General features: G+C 37.8%; 1 protein-coding gene across 3 annotated transcripts in view; it reads right to left on the bottom strand.

Annotated features, from left to right (window-relative positions):
• Positions 1-21,662, bottom strand: part of dyrk1b (dual-specificity tyrosine-(Y)-phosphorylation regulated kinase 1B) — a 48,986-nt gene that overhangs the window by 16,733 nt on the left and 10,591 nt on the right. Inside the window, exon 1 of one of the 3 annotated variants that reach the window (XM_051130760.1) lies at positions 8,023-10,410. The exons of 1 other annotated variant lie outside the window; for it this stretch is intronic. In XM_051130760.1, coding sequence (XP_050986717.1) covers positions 8,023-8,164 — 142 coding nt within the window. In that variant the 5' untranslated portion in view covers positions 8,165-10,410. Of the gene's footprint in view, positions 1-8,022; positions 10,411-21,662 lie in introns of those variants that run through there. One more of the 3 variants, XM_051130762.1, reaches the window with a different exon arrangement.

The raw sequence follows: 21,662 nt of genomic DNA, 5'->3' as shown, positions 1-21,662 counted from the left end.
TTTCCAACTCAAACTCCAAAGAGAAACAGAAAATACATTTTGCATATTTTTGTAGGTCCACGATGACTTTTTTTTGCTTAGTTTTAAGCATTATTTTCATAACAATTAAGCACAATTTTTCCTGTAATGAGCCCTCACATTTTCTGTATTTCCATAATTTACAGCGTTGCCTGTCATTATTAGATTTTATTATATATATATATATATATATATATATATATATATATATATATATATATATATATATATATATATATATATATTATAAAAATGCAATTTATTTCATTGAAAAAAAAAATCACAATAAATAATTAACTATATACAGCAAAATTAGTATATTATTTTGTATTTTAAGTTAGATGACAGTACAATGAATATTAACATAGTGAATCAACTTTAAATAATACTTACTGTTAAAACATACTGAATTATTGTTAACATGTCATATTTCAATCCAAAAAGAACAAGAAAATATATTTCTGATCTCTCTCTGTCTCTCTCTAAACAATGTAATTTACTGAATTGAAAAGTCAGAACAAATAATTTACTACATACAGTAAAATAATATATGTAAATAATTTTGCAATTTTAATTAAATGTCAGTACAATGAATATTAGCACAGTAAATCATACTGAATTACTGTTAAAACATGTCATATTTCAACTCAAAATCCAAAGAGACAAGAAAAAATTTTGCATATTTTTTTTAGCTTTGTTTTACGTATTATTTTCATAATAATTAAGCAATATTTCTCCTGTAATGTGCCCTCACATTTTACTTTTGACTTCCATCATTTACAGTGGTGAGTGTCATTATTAGATTTTATTAGTGTAATCTTTATATATATCTATGTCTATCTATCTATCTATCTATCTATCTGTCTATATTCTATATAAATATATCAATTTCAGTGACAAGAATAAGGGTTGTTTGCATGAAATAAATTAGACTTCAGGGAAAACTGTCCTGAAAATAATATCATGATCCAAAGCCTAATTTTCTATATGTAATACAAAAACTATTTTACTATATATTTCTAATAATTAATTGTCTATATTCAAAAAACGTTTCTAACTTTTATGATATAGACATTTTCTAGACCGGTTTTATAATATTCACCCTTATAAGCTAATATCGAGAAATCTGAGACCATCAAGCATACAACCTGTGCGTATGAACTTCATTTATTAACATTAAAACCTTTCACAATGTAGGCCACAGAAGTTTTTGGAGCTAGTTATGTGTACAAAAGACCAAGGGACTAACGGAGCACTAAACTACAGGCTTATAAAGAATTAATGCTGTCCCAAATTTGATGGACTGAAATTTTAACTGCAGGATGCGATTTTTTTTTTTTGCACACAATAATCACACTGAACATTCATAATGTACAAATGAAGTAACGGACATCTCGGGAAAGAGGCGAGAACGTGCCGAGAGTACAGTAATTAAGTAAGATTGCTGAGTGCGGAAGCAGGGACGTGAGCGTCTAACGGGGGGATATGAAATGGATGAGATATTCCACAGCGAATGCTTTTATTGCTGCTTTCAGGGGCTGACAGGTGAGGAGTAATGGGGGTGAAATTTATCAATGACACATTACAACTTGAAATAGCCAGACGATCAATGGCCGTAGCTTAAACAAAGTGCAAAACGACACATCTGACCACCATCAATCCCAGGGAGTGACGGCAAGCATTGCTGTTACATGCCCATAGGAGGAGTCCCAGCACCGACTCACTGACAGGAAACCTGCCTGGATATACATATGTGACTCATCTCCAACTGGTTTCTATTTGCTCAGACCCTGTTGCAAATGACGAGACGACTCAAATCAAAGCCTAGCCTGCAAAACATTTTCAATTCATCTAACAAAAACCCTCACAAAGACTTCTTTTTGCAAAACCATTATTATAAACACACACTTATTTATTTCAATTCATTTCCTCCGCCTCGTTTTCATTGGGAAACGATGACTAAAAGAGCTGAGCACCAGGAAAAATGTCACACTGTGCCTTTAAATGCTGAAACGAACACATTGAGAACTTCCTGAGTGTGACACCCCCCTTCCTCCGCTCTGATTGGCAGAGGCCCCCTCCCTCTCTCCTTCCCGATTGGCTGCTGGTATCCAAGGGCTGGGCGGCGAGGTCTCTATAAATAAACCTGGTAGCTTGTGCTGTATCAGCAACCCTTCCCACAATGCCGCTCTCGCTCGCCCTCCCTTTCCCTGCCTGTTACCTCTCTTCTCTTTCCCCCCTTCTCGCTCTCAATCTACGCTGATCTGGCCATGGCGCTCGCATAAACGCCATGCCGAATATTAATAAAATATAACAGGACACATGCTCCTCTATGGACACACAGGTGCCCGGGTAGAATTTATTGTCACACACGCAAGTGTCACATCGCAGCGGTTAAATATATCAGGTGGTGTATGAAGTAATCATCCGCTGCAATTAACCATGCAAAGACCCCCCCCTTCACCAACTCATTCCACATCCCCACAGCTGACCAAACACAGCTGCCAGCTGCCAATCACAGTGTCGCCATGGCAACAGACCAGCCTACTCCCTGTCTCTAAGGCACAGGAAGAGGATGGTTGTGTGTGCATGCGAACAGCTGAACAGCCCTCCCCATCACTCCCACCTCACCCTTCCCATGTCCGTATTGACCCCCTATCTTATTCCCTGTTAGGGTAATGGGAACGCTGGTGCTACTGAGCCAAAGTTGGACACACCATGATTGGCATGAAGGGAAAAGAGGACAGGGAGGAAACTCGGGGCATTATCCACAACTTATCTAAAACGAGTCAAACAGCGACTGGAGAGACGCCGTAATTCCTGGGCATCCATACAATTGAAGTTCAGTGCAGGAGGGAGAACTTGACCTTAGTATGAAGCAACAAGTTGGTGTTGCTTGAGCACAGAGCGCGTGTCGGAAAAAGGACATTGTACACATACAGTACATAGAGGTGAATAAGGCAAGGATGTGTGCGTCACATCATGCCCACCATCTAACGTGCGCCTGCGTGCCCACAGATGGCAGGGTTACATAGATGTCATGCCCCACATTAGAGGACGTCAGGTTTCAGAAGCTCTGAAACTCTGCCCAACAATATTAGGGGTAGTTGTGAGCAGGTATGGGATCTCCTAAACACATCTAACAAGGGAAAAAATGGTCTATAATCTATTGTCAATAGTGTAGCAATGTATGATGCACAACTTTGACCAACTTTCGCCTTCAAGCGTGGTTTCCAATCAAGTGGATTCCTATTGAAATAACTGGATTTTGCCCATGAACATTCACCAAACAATGCACCTTTAGAAAACAAAGCATACTGACCGGGCCATATCTCCCAGCATGCATTAGGATACTGCTTGCAATTTACTTCATATGTGCAAACAACTACTCATCGCTTCTCAACATTACATATAACTGGAAAAAAACATGGGAGGAAGGAACACACGTGCATCGATTGCATTGCATTTGGGGGGGGGGTTATACTTAAGTCTTACCAAACTCGAGTTTGATGAAAGATTATTTATTTAAGGAGCGAACGATCTTGTGCCTCCCAGAAGCTCCCACTGGTCATCTCCACTTGTGTTTCTCAGAACTCCCTCATTTGCAAGAGGACACCATCCTCAGTGGAGCTTCTGCAAAACTTTCAGCCTTTCCACTAAGTTCAGCACCTCTCACCGTGTTATGTGATATAACCCCGTCCAACCTTTCCTTGGCGGCCAAATCCCAAACAGTACCACGGAGAACTTTAAACAGTCCAGCCCCCTTAGCTGAGTCAGACTTCACACTATTAATAAAAAGCCATCTGGGTGGACGCCTCATACAGTGACACTGGTAAATTGAGAGCTCACACAGGGCATTAAAAATAAAATAAAATAAATCCCCAACTCAAAATACATCATTGGCTATTGGTGTCGACGACCGGCCACAGCAACAGCCAACACTAAAACAAGCACATGACTGTCTGAAAGTTGGTATCCAAACAATGCTGATATGGGTTTTTTAATTGCTTTTAAATTCTGAATTCACTTAAACATTCGGCTGAAGGAAGGCCAAAAAGCGCCATTGTGTTGCGGGCGTCCCAAGTTCGTATCCCACCCCCCTCTTTCTCTAAAAGCAAATATGCCAAAAAATTATTTTTGGCCACTCAGAGATGAAAATTGTCTAAAAATCAACAATACAAATGCTCAAAAAAAGTTACATTAAGTTTTTAGACCGGCTGTTGTAAACAGATGCACGCCGACTGCTGTCATACACAATGCTGAATCTCCACCCCTCTCTATCCTTGAGATTTAAACACGAGCCGCGGGACCCTAAGGAGCTTACGTGCTGATCTCTTGGTGAGACTGCACCTTCACAGCTCAAGGCGACTGCGAGCTCACGTTAACACCAGACTGGCTAATCTAAAGTGACCAGCACTAATCAAGCGCCCCTTGAGTAAAGAGCCACTTGCTCCAGTGGAGGTGGATGTTGACACAGAGTGAGGAGTGTAGGCCTATTCGCGTTGTTTACTTTCTTTCTTGGAAAGACCACAGGATGATGTGAGAGTGAGTCAGGAGACACAAATACAGACGGAATGAGAAATGTGAACACCTGAACAAAAGTGTATGCAAGCATCATGAAATTTTGGGTGATATCAGTAGGAAAAGTTGCTTCACAATGTTTAATGTGTTTCTAGTGGTGGGTGGGGAGTGTTTTATCAGTGAGATGCTGGATGGATGGGGTAGGATCGCTGATCGCCGTTCTGGTCTTGCAGGTACACTGTGTGTGCATCTGGTGAACAATAACATGTTTTTGTTCTGATTCAGGCCCACCGCTAATCCAGCAGGAGGCGGGGAGATAAAGAGCCAATGAGCATGAAGGGCATTTGTCACTTTTTCCTCTGAATATGTGAAACAACAGATTTCATCGGCATGCATAGATGACAACTATAGGCACACATGTTGCCACAATGGTTCGTGCATTAGCATAGGTGAGTTTACTAAGACAAGAATAATTGGAGCATTGAAAAGCAACGAAAAGTATGTTTGTATTGAAAAACTAAATAAACGGCTTAAAGAGAGCTAAACATCTAAATGTTTTCATCATATACATGCTGTTATAACCAAAAGAATCCAATTTAGAATTTAACTTAAAAACAGAGTTTCTTTATTGGCATCTTTGGTTCCATTTAGAACCTTTGACATCCATGGAAACTTCCCATTCCACAAAAATGCTTTTTTTTATATTAGAAAGTGTTCTTTAGATTTTGAAAATGTTATTCAAACAATGAAAAATGATTATTTTAAGGAACGTTCACTAAAAAGTTTTTTGGTAAACCCAAAACGGGTCTTGGCCCACTGCAAAAAAACCTTTTTGGAACCCTTATTTTTAAGACTGTAAAAAAACTGTGCACTCTTAAAAATAATGATTCTTTATTGGCATCAATGGTTCTATGAAGAACCTTGAACATCCATGGAATCTTTCAAATGCAGAAAAGGTTCTTTACAGTCAAAAAAGGTTCTTTAGATTTTTTACATGTTCTTCAAAATGGTTCTTTTAGGAACTGTTCACAGAAAGGTTCTTGGGGAACCAAAAATGGTTCTTCTATGGCATCACTGCAAAAACACCCTTTTGGAACTTTTATTTTTAAAAGTGTATATCTATATGCTATATCTTCATCAAGATCCTACATTTTGTGTTGAATAAACTCTATATTTAACCACAAGACGATATTTCTGGATTTCAATGGATTTTACACGGCAAAATCGCGCATTTCACCTTTAGACCGAAAACCGGTGAGCAAACAAACATGAAAGGCAGTGTGAGGGAAAGGGGCAAAGGGCATGGAGTGGAGAGGTTGTTTGTATGAACGCTGTGACTGTCGTTCTCTCTTTCACAGTCCAAACTCCACGCACCTTGATTCAGGGCTGTGATTCTCCGCTGATATGATGTGTTCACATGCCCTATCAGCTTTTCTCTTTGTCTCATATAGGTGGATCTACAGAAAAGAATTATTCCTGCAGCTTTATCACTGAACCCAGTGGGTTACTTGCAGTTACATCTATCTTTAAAAGAGTTACTCAGGCTTCTGAAAGGCAGTTACACACACAGTGCTTGACACGCCAGACTGGGGTGGGGGGACAGAAATAGCAACAGGAGAAAAGTCAGCTGGATACACAGATAAAAATAAAAATTTAAAGCAGAAAATGCAAAAACATATTCAAATGATTCTGTTGCGTCTCATCCCAAAAATCTTTTAACTACTGCCAACAACAACACATATAAACTATCATCCAACTGGAAGGAGGTTGAGGTTAAAAGTTGAGTTCTCTATTAGCATATGCGTATGCATGTGTGATACACAGACCGCAAAACAACTAAGACCCTTTATCTTTAGTGTCTACCAAGTCTACTGTGCAACAAGTTTTCATTGCAAACTCTGAACTTTTGTTTTGAGTCATTTAGTGCAAACTGATTTGTCACTACCACAACCAGACTCAAAAGCTGTCAAACCAATTTATGAATGGTCTTCGTGCTCAAAGTTAAAATGGACATTGGAGTTTGAAGTTAAATCCAGATTTGTGTGGTGTGGGGGTTACTACTTTGCAGCATCTGTAGATTACTTGTTTGGAAACTTTCTTGAAATGGGCCAATTAAGCAATTATATCGTAACTGCATTAAGCAGCTTAATGCTTGACGGATAATTGAGTCCTTTAATTCCAATCCTGAACCGACAGAGAATGGGAGGGACAACAAATAATGAAGGTTGGGTTTCACAAACCAATGTCTAACAAACTAACTGCCAATGTACATTGGTATATAGCCAAACAATGAGCTGATCATCACTGCACTTTCCTCCAAAGACACACTGTACCACTGCAATCTTGTTTCATCAACCAATTATCACTTACAGTGAGGTCTTTAATTTTCAATATGGGTTTGATATCAGCAAAACAGTTTACTGCACAATAATTAAGCCCTTGTTCTACAAAAATCATCAAGTGCAACAATGGCCTTTGACATAATTCATGTTCTGTAATGTTGAATCCATTTCCAAAAATTTACTGCAAAGCAAACTGATACCACCAGTGGAATGAAAGCAAAAATAAAACATAATCTGCCATGACAACAACCTTTTCTTGTGTCATAACAAGTCAGAGTCACATTTTTCTTTATCATAAAGTCTTAAAATATGATTAACAAGCCAAGAAAAGCTGTTTTGTGACGCACGTTGTGCACAATACAGTACACGCTGGTCTACAGAGCAGCATTCTGCTGCAGCTCTAAGATTCCCAGCAACAGAGCGATCACTGTGAGCTCACACCTCACGTAGAGCTCCCATAGCACACAGCACAAATTACCGCGCAGAAGTGACGCAAAGATCAAGCAGCCTCTGAAACCGTTCGAGAATGCGCCCTATTCCCATGATTGTTTGAACGAGTTCTGTTAAAACAATGATGGGAAAAGGAGTGCAGTTCTGTAGGGGTATCTGAAATGTGTGAAACACTTGCCTAATTTATGTCCGGTCTAAAAGGGAAATGTCCCTGGGTGGGCTAATTTTCTACCTTGAATAGCCCAATATTTTTAAATCAGCATCGCACTGTACTGATTTTTAGCAGCTGAGCATTTAAACCGATATACATCATGCCACAGATGACTTCCAACGTACCAGACAATGTTTTGACCAAACTGTATTTACATTCTCAAACCCCAACTAAAAGCTAATGTACTTCCTCAAATTCCAAAGCCTTGTCATCACCACAATTCGCTCACTTTTCCCTCAACATTCCATGCAGTTTTGGTGTTGTTGAGTGGATTCGTGCTGTCAAGGACAAACTGTATTTAAACTAGGATTTCTAATGTTTACCGTTGGCCAAAGGTAAATATGAACTTGAACAGCAACTAATGTTTGACAAATAACTCGATGTGACGCTATGTATGAGCGCACACAGAATTCCCAACATTCATGCGTGTTCGAATATTAAGGCCACTTTATTATAGGTGCAAAGAGAGGTTGTACTAACTTCTTGCAGGCTTCCGTAGCAGGTGTGACTGGGGTAAGAAGCGATTCTGATCTGGGCTGCCAATCCAGGATTCGGTCGGCAAGTTTGCGACCATTCTGTTAGAAGGCTGCGGCTTCTCCTCCACAGACGAAGTGATCACCATCTGAAATGCTTATGCGTTGGCCCGTGATATCCAAAGAATGACTCTAATCGAGTTTGTTGGGGATCCCAAAAAGTACTGAAAAAGTCGCTGACATCAAGTATAGAATAATCCTTCGCACATGCCTAAATAATCCAGTAGGGTACATCCAATGGTAACTAAACTCAAGTTTGAACCGTCAAGGCAAGTTATAAAGATTAGGATTTAAATTTACACACAAAAATAGCTTTCAATTACTTGCGAAATCCTGAAGTGACAGACAGAAGAAACCGATGAACGAAAAAGGCACCATTAAGTTATTTCAAACACCGTTTCGTTTCTGTCCTTGCTATTCCCTTTATTACTATAATATTCTAAGGCAATGGATTGGGTTTCAGGCAACAATGCTCACTTTTGGCATAAAAATATACATATTCAAACTAGGTATGTCTTATATACTTTATAGAGCTATATATATATATACTCTGCAACACACACACATATAGATATATTTCTCTGTTTATACGGGGATGAGCTTATTTGGTTACTAAAGTTTGTTTTACTTGTACTGTATCTAGATTCATTGTCCCACAACACCGAGTGGATTCCATTGAATAAAATAGCAGTAACTTTCAAAAAAACTGTTCACAATAGTGGGATAAGACTGAGATCCTTGTTGAGACAGGACCCCCCACTTCAGTTTTCCAATCCAGATAATTCAGCAGCTGACAAGGAAACCAGAGCTAAACCTGGAAGTGTTGGTAGCCTTAAGGGTGGGGGTGGGGGTCTCAATTTTCAACACCATTTACCCCATCACTCTCGCTAAAAATAGCAGGCGTTTCTTATATTCTGTCTAGGTATCCTACAGTAGCTTAAATTAGTCAAAGAAGGCAGGTGCGCTCGGCAACAATGGCTGTGTTGCCACTTTATAATCTGAATCCTGATAAGCGAAAAAACTGCTGCTCCAGGTAGGAAAGGTATCAGTGACTTCCTTATGGGAAAAAAACGAGCTACCCTTCCCCCTTGAACGCAACTGGCAAAGTCTGCAGGTGTACAGGCGACCTTATTCGCTGGCAAGTCAAAAAAAAAAGAGAGGGGAGGAGGGAGCCAGGAGCTCAAGACACGGGTGACAACAATCTATAGCTTGCGATAAATGTTTTCGTGGGCTGCAGGATCAAAACAAACACGTGCATGCACAAACAACTACGACGAGTCAAAGTGCTGAAGTGCAAGTTACAGGCACAAAAAATGCACAACTACTGGAGGAGGGAATATAAAAACTTGCCGCGTTCACTATAATACTTTTTCACAATACAATGAATTTAGTCCCAAACGAAGAGACAGGTAACACGGAGACTGCGCTTCCAATCGCACAACCTCCTCAGTCTATAAAGAGACGTTTTGGTTGCGTCAGTGTGCTTGGCATTTAAAAATAAAACGAAAAAGATATCCAGAAATAAGTCCAAACAATCCAAGCGCCCCGTTCTCCGGTCAAGCTGTGACGAATCAGTCAAAAGTTAGGATTATAATGGTGAGTGTCCTGTCCAACCGCGCGCTGTCAAGTCGCCTCAGAGAACAACAGAGACCGTTTAGTTCGCGACTGACAATTTTCAACTTTCCGTCGAGCATAAAAATAGAAAAGCGTCAGCAAGTGTTTTCGTCAAAAACATCAGCTGGCAAACCATTTGACGTTACTTCCATCCTGAGCTGTCACCGCGATCGCAATTCCGTGCAGTTTAGTTGGGCTTCCGTGTGCACTTTCACAGATTCATATGCCGTCGTAACTCCCTCGTTTGGATATCGACGCTCAACCGTAGCGCTCCTTTCGTTACAAAAGCTTCTCCACGATATTTTGTTTTCCTCCGAAAAGTCTTCGTTTCCAGCCAGTCTTAAGTCATACTCTCTGCTTGCCCGTTATTACTCCTTGTTGTCGAGCCTCTCTGGCCGGCACTGGATCCACACCCTGCAATGAGGATTGTTCCATCCACATTCAAGTGTAGGGGGGGATACAGAAGAGCCACTCTGTGGAGGAGCTCGGTTGACGCAGCTCCCCACGCTTCAGTGTTTAAACACCAAAAGCGGAGGGCTGCCATGAGAACCATGAAACACGTTTCAAAAGGAGTGACGCATGACTATGTGCTTATTTACCCAGATTTCATCAGATCAAACAAGGCTGCGCCACAAAAGCCATATTCACAAGCGTTTAAAAGACCTAGCATCCCCCTTTTCTGTTTAGTAGCGCCACCAAGCCGCTTCTCTCCATTTATAGTAACTCCGCAGATATAGATATTCACACAGCGCATATATATAGACTGCTGGAATCATTAGAGGCAAACACAATTACAGTGCTTTTATTTCGCGAACAATTGTACATCAAACAAACACAGATGTAACGTACGTCTAACTTTTGTAACGCACAACGCTCTAACCGCGATGCGAGTTACGTGAGCCCTCTCATGGACGGAAGGTCACTGAAAAGAGGGTTGAGGTCTTAAAAGTATGTCTATATAGGTTTTAGTCAGTTTAAAAGAAACTTATTGCGCCCATTAAATTTATTGAGAAAGTAGTAGCTGGCTCTTTAAAAGTTATTTAATAACTCGAAATGCAACTACGCTTTGCACAAAGAACATTTACAAACAAAAACTAATTAAACTAGGTCGGTCATAGTTAAAAAAAAAAATAAAACTTAACCAAAACTTCAGGATTGATAGACTGATGTCCCTGACATAATTTGAAGCATTTGATTATTTTTTTGCAACAACAGCTTGTGTGCATACGATAAAGAAGTTATTTTTCTGTGCCCTTTAAGTTTCGTCAAACTTTTCTGTGCTAAAGCGCGCACACACGCCGATGTTCCTTTCCATAGAACGGCTCCTCAAATCTCCCTCCCTCCCTTTCTGCTAACGCGCGTTCATGGGTGCTACATTCTCCACCCCCTGTGTGCGCGTTCGTAGGGTCTGTTGCTATCCGACGCCACGGCAGCTTACACGCGATTGGTCAGAAGTGGTCCCCGTGGCTGTTTGAATTGGTCAGCCTGGTATGTGGGCGGAGAAGAGACGAGAGACTGCCCTTTCCCCTAGCTCCTTGTTGTCTCCAAAATACGCCGCGGAAACAGGATGACGTGCCCGCGGAAATAACACAAGACTTCAGGTAGATTGATATGGAGGGGGGAGACAACAGCGAAAAGTTGAGAGAGAGAGAGAGAGAGAGAGAGGAACTGTCATCGCACACGAAACAGGCGGATGAGAATCTGAGAAGTGTTGCATTAGGGCAAACCTTAAGTGATCATTAATCATTCATATTACTCGTTAACTTAGCTATTATACCAGTTATTAAAATGAAAATGTGATAAGGCTTGAGATTTAACAAATAAATATTTAAGTAAACTTTTCTCCATACAATTTCTTATCTCTAATAATGACTTGTGAATAGTCTTAAAACCCTTATACTAATAAGACTCGTTATTTAATTTTTTTAAATGTAAAAAAAAAATGGCCTCACATACAGTTTAAGTTACTGTATTTACAGCGTGAAAATATATTGAATCTTTTTGTAATTTGACCATACTGTGGTTAGGAATCGTGTTTAAAACCCCATTGCGTGCGGGTTGGTAATTCCTCTCTGTTCTCCCCTAAAAGAGTATAAGGGAGGGGGGTCGATGGTGGTGCAAAACGAGGTTAACCATGCCGTCATTCATCCTCCATGACTCCACAGAAGCCCGTTTATATGCATCTTTTCACGTCTTTTTCTTGCTAAGAGAAAAGATCGATGTGAATGTTTTAATGAGCGATATATAACCTTTTTTAAATATTAAAATATCATGTTTTTTTTAAAAAAAAATAATACATTAATAAATTGATAAGAAAATACACACAAATGACGAGTTTACATTCAGTAGCACTTAATGAATTAAACGTATCGTTTCTGTGGAAACAAAAGTATGTTTAAATATTATTTGTTAGCGTTAATATCTTGCTAAATTCATACAAAACACTGTGATACTTTTTGAAAAAACATTACATTTTTGGGGGGGTTTTATTAGGCTATAGCTAATTTAAAACTAGAAGAAAAATCAACTTTCCTCTTTTCTCTCCCCCGCTACAGCAGTGCGCACCCCAGTGACAGCTGCGGCAGCCGCTTATGTGTCACATTATTATTTTGGTTTGTAAAGCATAAAATGTACAGATAAACGTCTACGTGTATAAGTGAGTTGGTTCTTGAGAGGAAATGTGACTCGGTTCCAATAAATCACCTTTGCAAAGCTCCCAGACACCCGAGATTAAAAACGCAAGGCGAAGATTCCGGGACTCACGTGCCTTGCAGCAAAATTCCACCCGGCAACTACACATTGTACCATGGTAACAGCCCTGCCATTGGTCCCGGGTGCGTTTTGAAATGACCAATGGGAGGGCCGGCAGCGGGTGATGCGTGTTGCTAGGTAAACATGATGCAGTGGGAAGATACGGTAGTCGAACTTCACTGAAGAAGCTAGCAAGCGCAAAAGGAACGGCGGGGTAACACAGCAGCGAATTACAATTACACTGCGGGGAGGTTGCCGGGGTTGTGTTTCAGCTCTGCTCACGCCAGAGATGGCTTTTTTTCTCCATTTTAAAGTGTGCATTACAGAGTTACATTTGTCTGTTTGGACACATGCAAGTTAAATAAGGCAACAAAAATGGGCTTTCCGCTAGGAGCAGGAGATGAGGACGGCATGCTGACCAAAACAAATCATATACTCTTCAGTGCTTTATTTTCAACCTCCTTATTGACGGGCAGAACGGCCAGATATACATCACAGCACTCCCAGCAAACACTTCCCATTGGCAACTGGCTTGTCCACCAACAGTGAGATATTTACAACTAAGTAAAGCTGACCTCCTAGTCCCTAAATATTTAAAATAGCCACCTAAAGTGCATGCTTTCTTTGGACTGCCTCGATTTCGTACATCCAAGAGCCATATAACAAAACATGCCAATTATGGCATGAACACTTAAAACAGGTTGGGAACAGAACATCAGGCTAGGATCGCAAAGTGCCCTCTGACATTCAAAAATGGCAACAAACAGTAAATAAACAGTTAATATAAGATCCTTATGTTAACAGTAAACTAAACTAAAAGTTTTAGTGTTTTTAATTACATTTTCCAGTTAAAACAAGTTGTTGTTCTCAATAATTAGATATCCTACAAGTGGTTTAGTGATGCCATGCTATAGCAGGGTATAAACATGTTCTGCACATGCGCAGAATATGAAGCTGTAAAAAACTTGTTTCCAAACAGAACAGTTGTCCTCATTACACTTAAGTTACCTGTGACAAAAATGGCCCAATGTTGCTAGTGCCATGGAAGTTCTGCCAAGAAACCCAAGATGGGGCAGGGTCAAGTTTACCATTACAGAAGTTTGAAGTTTCATCCATAAATAGGTTGATGAGGTGCTTGAACAGTTATGGATACAAATGCTAAAAACGTCCAATGCTTAGAACACGCTAACAGCATTTCCAAATCGCTCTATGAAGTCACAGCTAGTGCTTCAGGAATTAAAATACTTCTGTAACTACAATATAATATCAATTTCTTTTTATTTTACAGACATTAACAAAAACAGAGCATTACGTATGGCAATTCATTTATTACAGCTCTCTGGAATACTTGAATATGATTGGCCAATTGCAGAATTTAGCAGTCAAATATGTGACCCCTGGACCACAGAAACCTTAGTAACACGGGTATATTTGTAGCAACAGCCAACAATACGTTGTATGGGTCAAAATGGTTGATTCTTCTTTTATGCCAAAAATCTTATGTAATGATCATGTTGCATGAAGGTATTTTGTAAATTATACCTTATACCTATATATTAAAACTTAATTTTTTGATTAGTAATAAGCATTGTTTAGAACTTCATTTGGACAACTTTAAAGGTGATATTTTTTGCACCCTCAGGATTCCAGATTTTCAAATAGTTGTATCTCAACCAAATATTGTCCTATCCTAACAAAAATAATATCTAAGATACATCAATGGCTTATTTATGGCTTATTTCAAAAAACTGACCCTTATGACTGGTTTTGTGGTCCAGGGTCACATATTTCTGAATAATGACCTCCATCCATGTATAACTGATTAGTTGTCTGAGAAAACGTTTTTTTAACAAACTTATAACATACCGTAAATAACTGATTAATTTGAATGTAAATAATTTAAACTCAAAGTAATATTTCCTATCCATGCATTTAATTATTAAGCACACCATAAAAAGTTGTAAATAACAAAATTTAATGTTTTACAAGAAAATATTACTACTTACATCTGTCACTTGGCCATTTCTTTGTAATTGTGAAATTTACTAACAATTTGTGAGTGACACCAACTTTTCCACACCCTTTTTTATGTAACTGTGTGTAATAAATGAGATAATGTAAATGTAAACTTCAGTCATTGTTGAAAAAAAAAAATCATATTACGGAAATAAAAAGTTGCAACTTCAGTAACATATTCTAACACAACTTTGTAAAAATAAAAGGGAAAAAAAAGGTTTATAGCCTCACAAACATAATAATGATGAAGTGATTATTACAGTCACACGTGCTAAATTAAATATGTTCTGTAATAATACACCCATGTACATGATGATCAGGAAGAGACAAAGCTTGACAGTATCTGTCCACACGTGTCAGTGCACTTACGCCTGACCCTTTCGTGGAGCGAGACGCAGGAGAATCCCCACTGTTAATCCCTGATGAGCCTCCCCCACCCTGCCCTCCCTTCCGCAGCATGACCTTTCACCTGAAAACCACACATCTAACACTTGCACAAACAGTCAATGAGAGAAAAAGCTAGGGTGCTGACGCCCAGGCCACACCAGTGTTACCTCTTTTTGATGCAATTAATGTACAATTATGATTTTTTTTAATGCTTCATGCATGCTTTAATGTATGCATTAGGGTTTCTATATTATAAAATGGGCAACAATAGAGGGATTAGGGCTTATTTACTTTCTTAGGAGGTCAGGGAGAGTTTATATGAGAGATCCGGTTGCTCATGGGTCACTCCTACAGGTGCCACTGGAAGCCTTGGTGTGACACAACAATAAGCAGCAAGATATAAATATGACATAATTTTACATACAGACATAAAATACAAAAAAACGACTATATTGAATATAATATACTATAATTATATACTGAAATAAAACAACAACAACAAAATAAAAAAACTCATGAACCTATATAATTGGTGATATTAATGCTTTACCTGGGATTAACAGAAAAAAAGCATGCATAAGGCTCTGATAATTGAGAAGGTACTGGTGGTCCCTCCTCTACTGCCTCTAGTGGCCAAGCCAAATCACTGCAGGAAGAGAGAAGAAGCACTGGCAGTGGGAGAGAAAAGCCTTTTCAGATCAGGACTTGGCGAATCTAGTGAATCAAAGACAGGTTGGGTATTTTTTTCACCAGCTACTTTGTTAATATAAATATATATGTATATATATATTTTTTTTTAAACAAAGAACAGAAAAAAATGAGCATTAAAAAGTTTATCTTAATGTATTATACGTTGTACAATAATATAATTGAATTGTATCATTTACAATAATAACATTGAAATTAAATATATTATAGCTAAATAGAAATGCTAAAGCTTTTTTAGAAATGACAAAAGCACCTGAAAATTAATAAAGAATACATTAAAACAGAAAAAGGTTAAAAATTAATAGATACTGTAATAGTATAGAAATATCAAATAATACAAAGTTTAAGATGCAAGATAAACTTTGTATCACTTGAAAACAACAGAAAACAAGCCAAAAATTCTCATTGTGAACCTAAAATCTCTTTCTAAAAAGTTATGGCAGTAATCTAGCCATGCAAACAAGTAGTATTTTGTTTGCCCCATTTTTTTTAACACTATGTAGTATTAAGGTTTCCAAACCTAAAAATACCAGCTTTGTACTTTACATAGACACAGGAGCTGATGAACGTGATCTAATGGCAGGACTGGAATAAACTAAGGCCACTGGATTTGCCAAAGGACAAACCATTAAAACAAATCAATGTAAAAACACATGTCAAATATATCTCCCCATTACAAGGCAGGAGTGCTATAGACAATCTATTTGAGAGGAAATGACGGCCAGCGTGAACATTTCCGGGGGAAAAAAAAAATCCTATAAAAGTTCAACTGCTTTGTCTTTCACCTCTGTTCACATGGCAGCAGCCAAATCTTTGGGAGTTTCGACAAAATGTAATTTGCAAAGCAAAACAAACCGCTAGAGTTACAAAAGAAGTGATTGATATGTCTAACGGACATGTTCCATTTATGTTACACCCTTATATCAGCTAAGTCAGGGTGAACATAACCCTCTTTAACATAAAGACATTACTGTTCATTTGGCCAGTTATATAATTGGTGAAAAGGCTTTCACTCATTAAACAGCTTCAACTATTATTCCCCACATCACTGTAAAGTCTAGGTTGAATTCTGAAGCATTTTTACCCATCCAAGTTCTCTTGCCCTTTTGAGTCAATACTTTTTCAGTCACACTAGTTAAAAGGACAATGTTGGCTATTCGTCTGTCTTGTTCCATAGACGTAGCTGCTAAGCAGAAGTTGGACAGTGTATGGTAAAATAAGGAGCAGTTTATGCATGCTGCAAGTAACATTTCATTTTGAAGGAACAGTTTACTCAGAAATGAAAATTTGCTCATCCGCAGGCCATCCAAGATGTAGAGGAGTTTGTTTCTTCATGGTAACAGATTTGGAGAAATTTAGCATTACATCACTCGCTCACCAATGGATCCTCTGCAGTAAATGGGTGCCGTCAGTATGAGAGTCCAAACAGCTGATAAAAACATTGACAAGCAATCCACGACTCCACTTCATCAATTAACGTCTTGTAAAGTGAAAATCTGTGTGTTTGTAATAAACAAATCCATCATTAAGGCTTTTTAATGTTAAACATCACTTCTGAACTAAATGTCAGTCCATAATCCATAATAATGCTTCCTCCAAAAAATAATAATAATAATAATAAAAAAAACATTCCACGTTGTCCTCTCAATCCAAATCCACCAATATAATTGTTTAGAGCAGTTTTGGACTGTTTTTGCTCGTAAATGATGCTTGATCTGTGGACATTTCTCTCCTGAGATAAACTAGACATTATGGGTTAGTAAAAACACAGCTTTTCACTTCACATGTTTGGACTCTCATTCTGACGGCACTCATTACAAAGGATCCACTGGTGAGCAAGTGATGCAATGCTAAATTTCTCCACATCTTTTCTGATTAAGACACAAACTCATCTACATCTTGGATGGCATAAGGGCGAGTAAATTCAGCAAAATTTTATTTTTGGGGGAATTATTCCTGACAAAACCCAAGGAATCCAAATATCTTGTGATTTTTTTAGCCTAAAAACCATTTAGGCTAAAATGTGTAAATGTGTAAGATTTTTTTTGTAATTTTAATAAAAGATGAATTAGAAAGTAGTTAAAAGATGAATTAGCAATTAGTCCAAGGACTGACCAGCCACACAAAAATATTAGAGTAAACAAATTTCAAATAGTCCCGAAGAGCAGCTCAACCCAAAGGCCACCCTCTGATTAAAACAACCATTTTAATAAGCTTTACAAAATATGTTAAACTGTATCAAGGCCTAATGTTACCAAATTACGGTATATCATCTGAAAAATCTGAAAAACTAACCCTAAACTAACTAATAATAATAAAATAAAAAACATAATAAACAAAAATAATTTTTGTTTTAAGAGAGTCTTAATCTTGCTTGTCTTCTGTAATCTTTCATCAAAATTTTCCCTGCCTCTGAAATTAGTTTGCATTTCTACTAATGTGACATAAGCAGCATCAGTGGGTAAAATAATGCTGATCAATAGCCAAACAGCATTTAAGCAGTATTTTAATCAAACTTACATTCCTGTCTGATAGACAAATATCTGAATTACATCACATTATACAAGTAAACTTGTTTGCAAATGCTAAGTCCAATAGCCATCAAATGATTTAAAGCATCACAGTTATCCTACAGGTGGTTTTCAAAAGCGGTGCTAATGAACATACAAGAACCATAAGGTTGGCAGCTGATGTCCACCACGCTCCTTTTTGGATCAGATATACCCCTGACATTTGAACTGTCAAAACAGCAATCCTCAGACCTCAGCCATGAACACCTAAGGCCCCTCTGCCACCTCTCCTTCTCTTCTTCCTCTTCCCTGTGTCTGTCCCATTCCTCCTATACTGCACATACGATGTGATTAAGCTTCTGTTAAGCCAGGCATAATCTCTAGAAGCTCTGGCTATTTAATTCTTGCTGTGCCAGCTTAGAGCAGTCATGGAGCCTGGCAAGGGGTGTGTGCAGGCATGCAGGCACACAGACAGGCACTTTGGCTGTCACAGTCAGTGCATGAAGCAGTCTCGCACTCCCATGGTGACAACAGGGCCGTTTACATGGACACATGCAGTTTGCTAACCATGGGCTTTGAAACAGGCATGTTTTAAATATAGGCTACCAAAACGCACAGATGCATGCATGTGCATAGCTGGCCAGCCTCATGTACTTCAAGTGATGAAGTGGACTGACAAGCTGGCTGGTATTCATTTTGACAATTTGTGGAACTCGTTTATGCAGTACGGGTTATCTAGGCCAATCCGGGTGGATGTTGTCTATAGGTAGGCCAGCATGTGGGACTAGGATCACCTCAACTCTATGTCTATCGCCTTGGAGCGAGGGTTTCCAACTACAGCTTTACAAATGTAAAATGAACAGTTTCTGAATTGCAGAATCACCTATGTGTTTGCAACATTTTAAATTTCTATCGCTGGCAAAAGCTGCCCAAAACGATTGAAAATCTGCATAAAATTTGCCCAACCTGATGGCAAACATCAAACTGAATGTATTTGGACAAGACCAGTGTTGCTATTGTGAACTAACCCTTAACTATTTAAAACAGGTTTTGTTAATTTAGATAAAGCTGAAATAAAATAAAACCTAAAAATTAACGAAAAAAAAAAAGAATTTAAAGCTAAATAGAAACATGAAATAAAAAATAAAAATGACAATCAGAAAAACAATACACTGAAGTACTAAAATGACTAAAACTGAAATTAAGAATTTAAAGTTAAATCAAAATATTTTAAAAAATAATAAAAATAAACAGAATTACAATGTTTAAGTACTAAAATTACTAAAACAGAAATAAATAGAATTTAATGCTAAATAGAAATATTTTTATTAAATAAAAATGACAAGCAGAAATACAGTAAGTTTAAATACTAAAATTACTAAAACAGAAATAAAATAAGTTTAAGATGAAGTACAAAAATGACTAAAATTGAAATAAAAAGAAATTTATTCTAAATAGAAATATTTTAAAAATAATAAAAAAGACAAACTAAAATCAATACGTTTATGTACTAAAATGACTGAAACTGAAATAAAAAGAATGTAAAGCTAAATATAAATAAAAAATAATAAAAATGACAAACAGAAATACAATAAGTTTAGGTACTAAAATGACTAAAACAGAATAAAATGAGTTTAAGTACAAAAAATTATTAAAATTAAAAATTATTTAATTCTAAATACAAATACTAAAATAAAAATGACAGAAATACAATAAGTTTATGTATTAAAATGACTAACATTTAAAAAAAATAATTTAAAGCTAAATAAAAATATTTTTAAACATTAATAAAATTACAAACAACAAAATTACTAACTCTAATTAAAACAATAGTATATAAATAGTATATAAACTCCAAAGTAACACTGGACAAGACATGTTTCCAACTATTTCCATTAACAAGGCTGTAAACAGCATTGAAGTGCTAGTTTACCTAAAAATAAAACTTCTTTCATGATTTAAAGCCCATTCACTAAGGATGTTAACTATAACAACAACGGCATTAAAAATATGAATATGAATATGAAGAGCAAAAAAGAAAAGCAGAGTCCACCCCATAACAGTAACAGCACAGATGAATGATAATGTTGGAATCACTTTCAAAACATTTTTTTCTGACTTGATGAATGATGAAAACATTGACAGCCAATCAGAATCCGTTCTGCTGTAAGAGCTCAAGCATTTAAAGTGGCAGGCAACATATTTGCAGTGTGTGCTTATTATAAACAGAACGTTACATCATGTGCTGATGTGGATGCTAATATAGTTATCTTTCTAGGTGTAAACAGGCCTTTACTCACCATGATAATAGGGTTCATTGGTTTTTGGACCCCATTGACTTTTTAAGCATCTTCTTTTGTGTTCCACAGAAGAAGGTAAGTCATATGGGAGTAAACTGCAGAATTTTTATTCTTGCTGAACTATCCCTTTAAATCGTGGTTCAGCTGTGGTGTCCAGGACTACTGTCACCCCATCACGTGATGCCAACGATGCTACATCCTGACATAATTACAGAATAAGCGCTAAACAAGTTTGACTAATCAACACTGGTGCAACAGACTAAAATAAAACCGTGTGGCATGTTCTCAGTTGCTCCTGATTTCCTTCCTTCTCCTCTTTTCTCCTCTCATCTCTTCCCCCAGTCCTGACCCACTTTCATCTCCCTTTGAAGAGAGAGTGACCCAGCAATGTCCCTGATGAGGATCCTATACTGTTCTGCCCCGCACAACCCCCACGTCACCGTATCCATAGAGACATGGGCCATGTAAATACATCCCATATTCCACGACATACAAGCCTATTGAGTACTGCCATGCCATTCCTAAAGCCTGTGTGTGAGAGAGGAAGAGCAAGTGAGATTTACAACTTATTCACAAAACTCTGCTGACCATAACAAATGAGTTCTATGATACCGTCACACACACACGTAAGTGTCTAAATGTAGAAATCAAGCATTTTTTTGACAATGCCATATAGTCACAGTTACTGGACCATCATAGAGTTGCTCAAGAAGGCTTAAGTTTGAACTTTCTGGACTAGTCTGCATTAAATGCAGTACTATTAAACCTGATACCATGGTGAATTCAATCATAGCAACAGGGTGTGGCAGTATAAAACATGGACATCATCACAAAAATAACTATAATAACTAAACTGAAGCTACATATAGCCTAGATCAAATGACCAAGTTCATCCAAGTACTATCCAAACAGCCTTTTTGCAATTAAACTAGTATCTGCCTAGAGATACATGATAAATAAATGTGAGGAAGTTGTCGTGGAAATTAAGTGTAGGACTGCATGTGTCTCTCACACATACTCAAAATATACGAAAGTCGTCATCATACAGTACTGTTCAAAAAGACGCCTTATGTGCTCAGCAAGGCAGCATTTATTGTAATATTGTGGAAGGTTATTACAATGTATTACTGTGACTGAATTTTTAGCAGTCTTCAGAGTCACATGATCCTTTAGAAATCATACTAATATGCTGATTTGGTCCATTATCAGTGATGAAAACAGTTGTGCTGCTTAATATTTTGAGACTTTTTTTTGTATTCTTTGATGAACAGAAAATTCAAAAGAACAGCGTTTATTTGAAA

This window comes from Labeo rohita, chromosome 16 (genome assembly GCF_022985175.1).
Source record: "Labeo rohita strain BAU-BD-2019 chromosome 16, IGBB_LRoh.1.0, whole genome shotgun sequence".
Lineage (NCBI taxonomy): Eukaryota > Metazoa > Chordata > Actinopteri > Cypriniformes > Cyprinidae > Labeo > Labeo rohita.
Note: the sequence above shows the minus strand (reverse complement) of the source record. Positions and strands in the feature narration are given on the sequence as shown.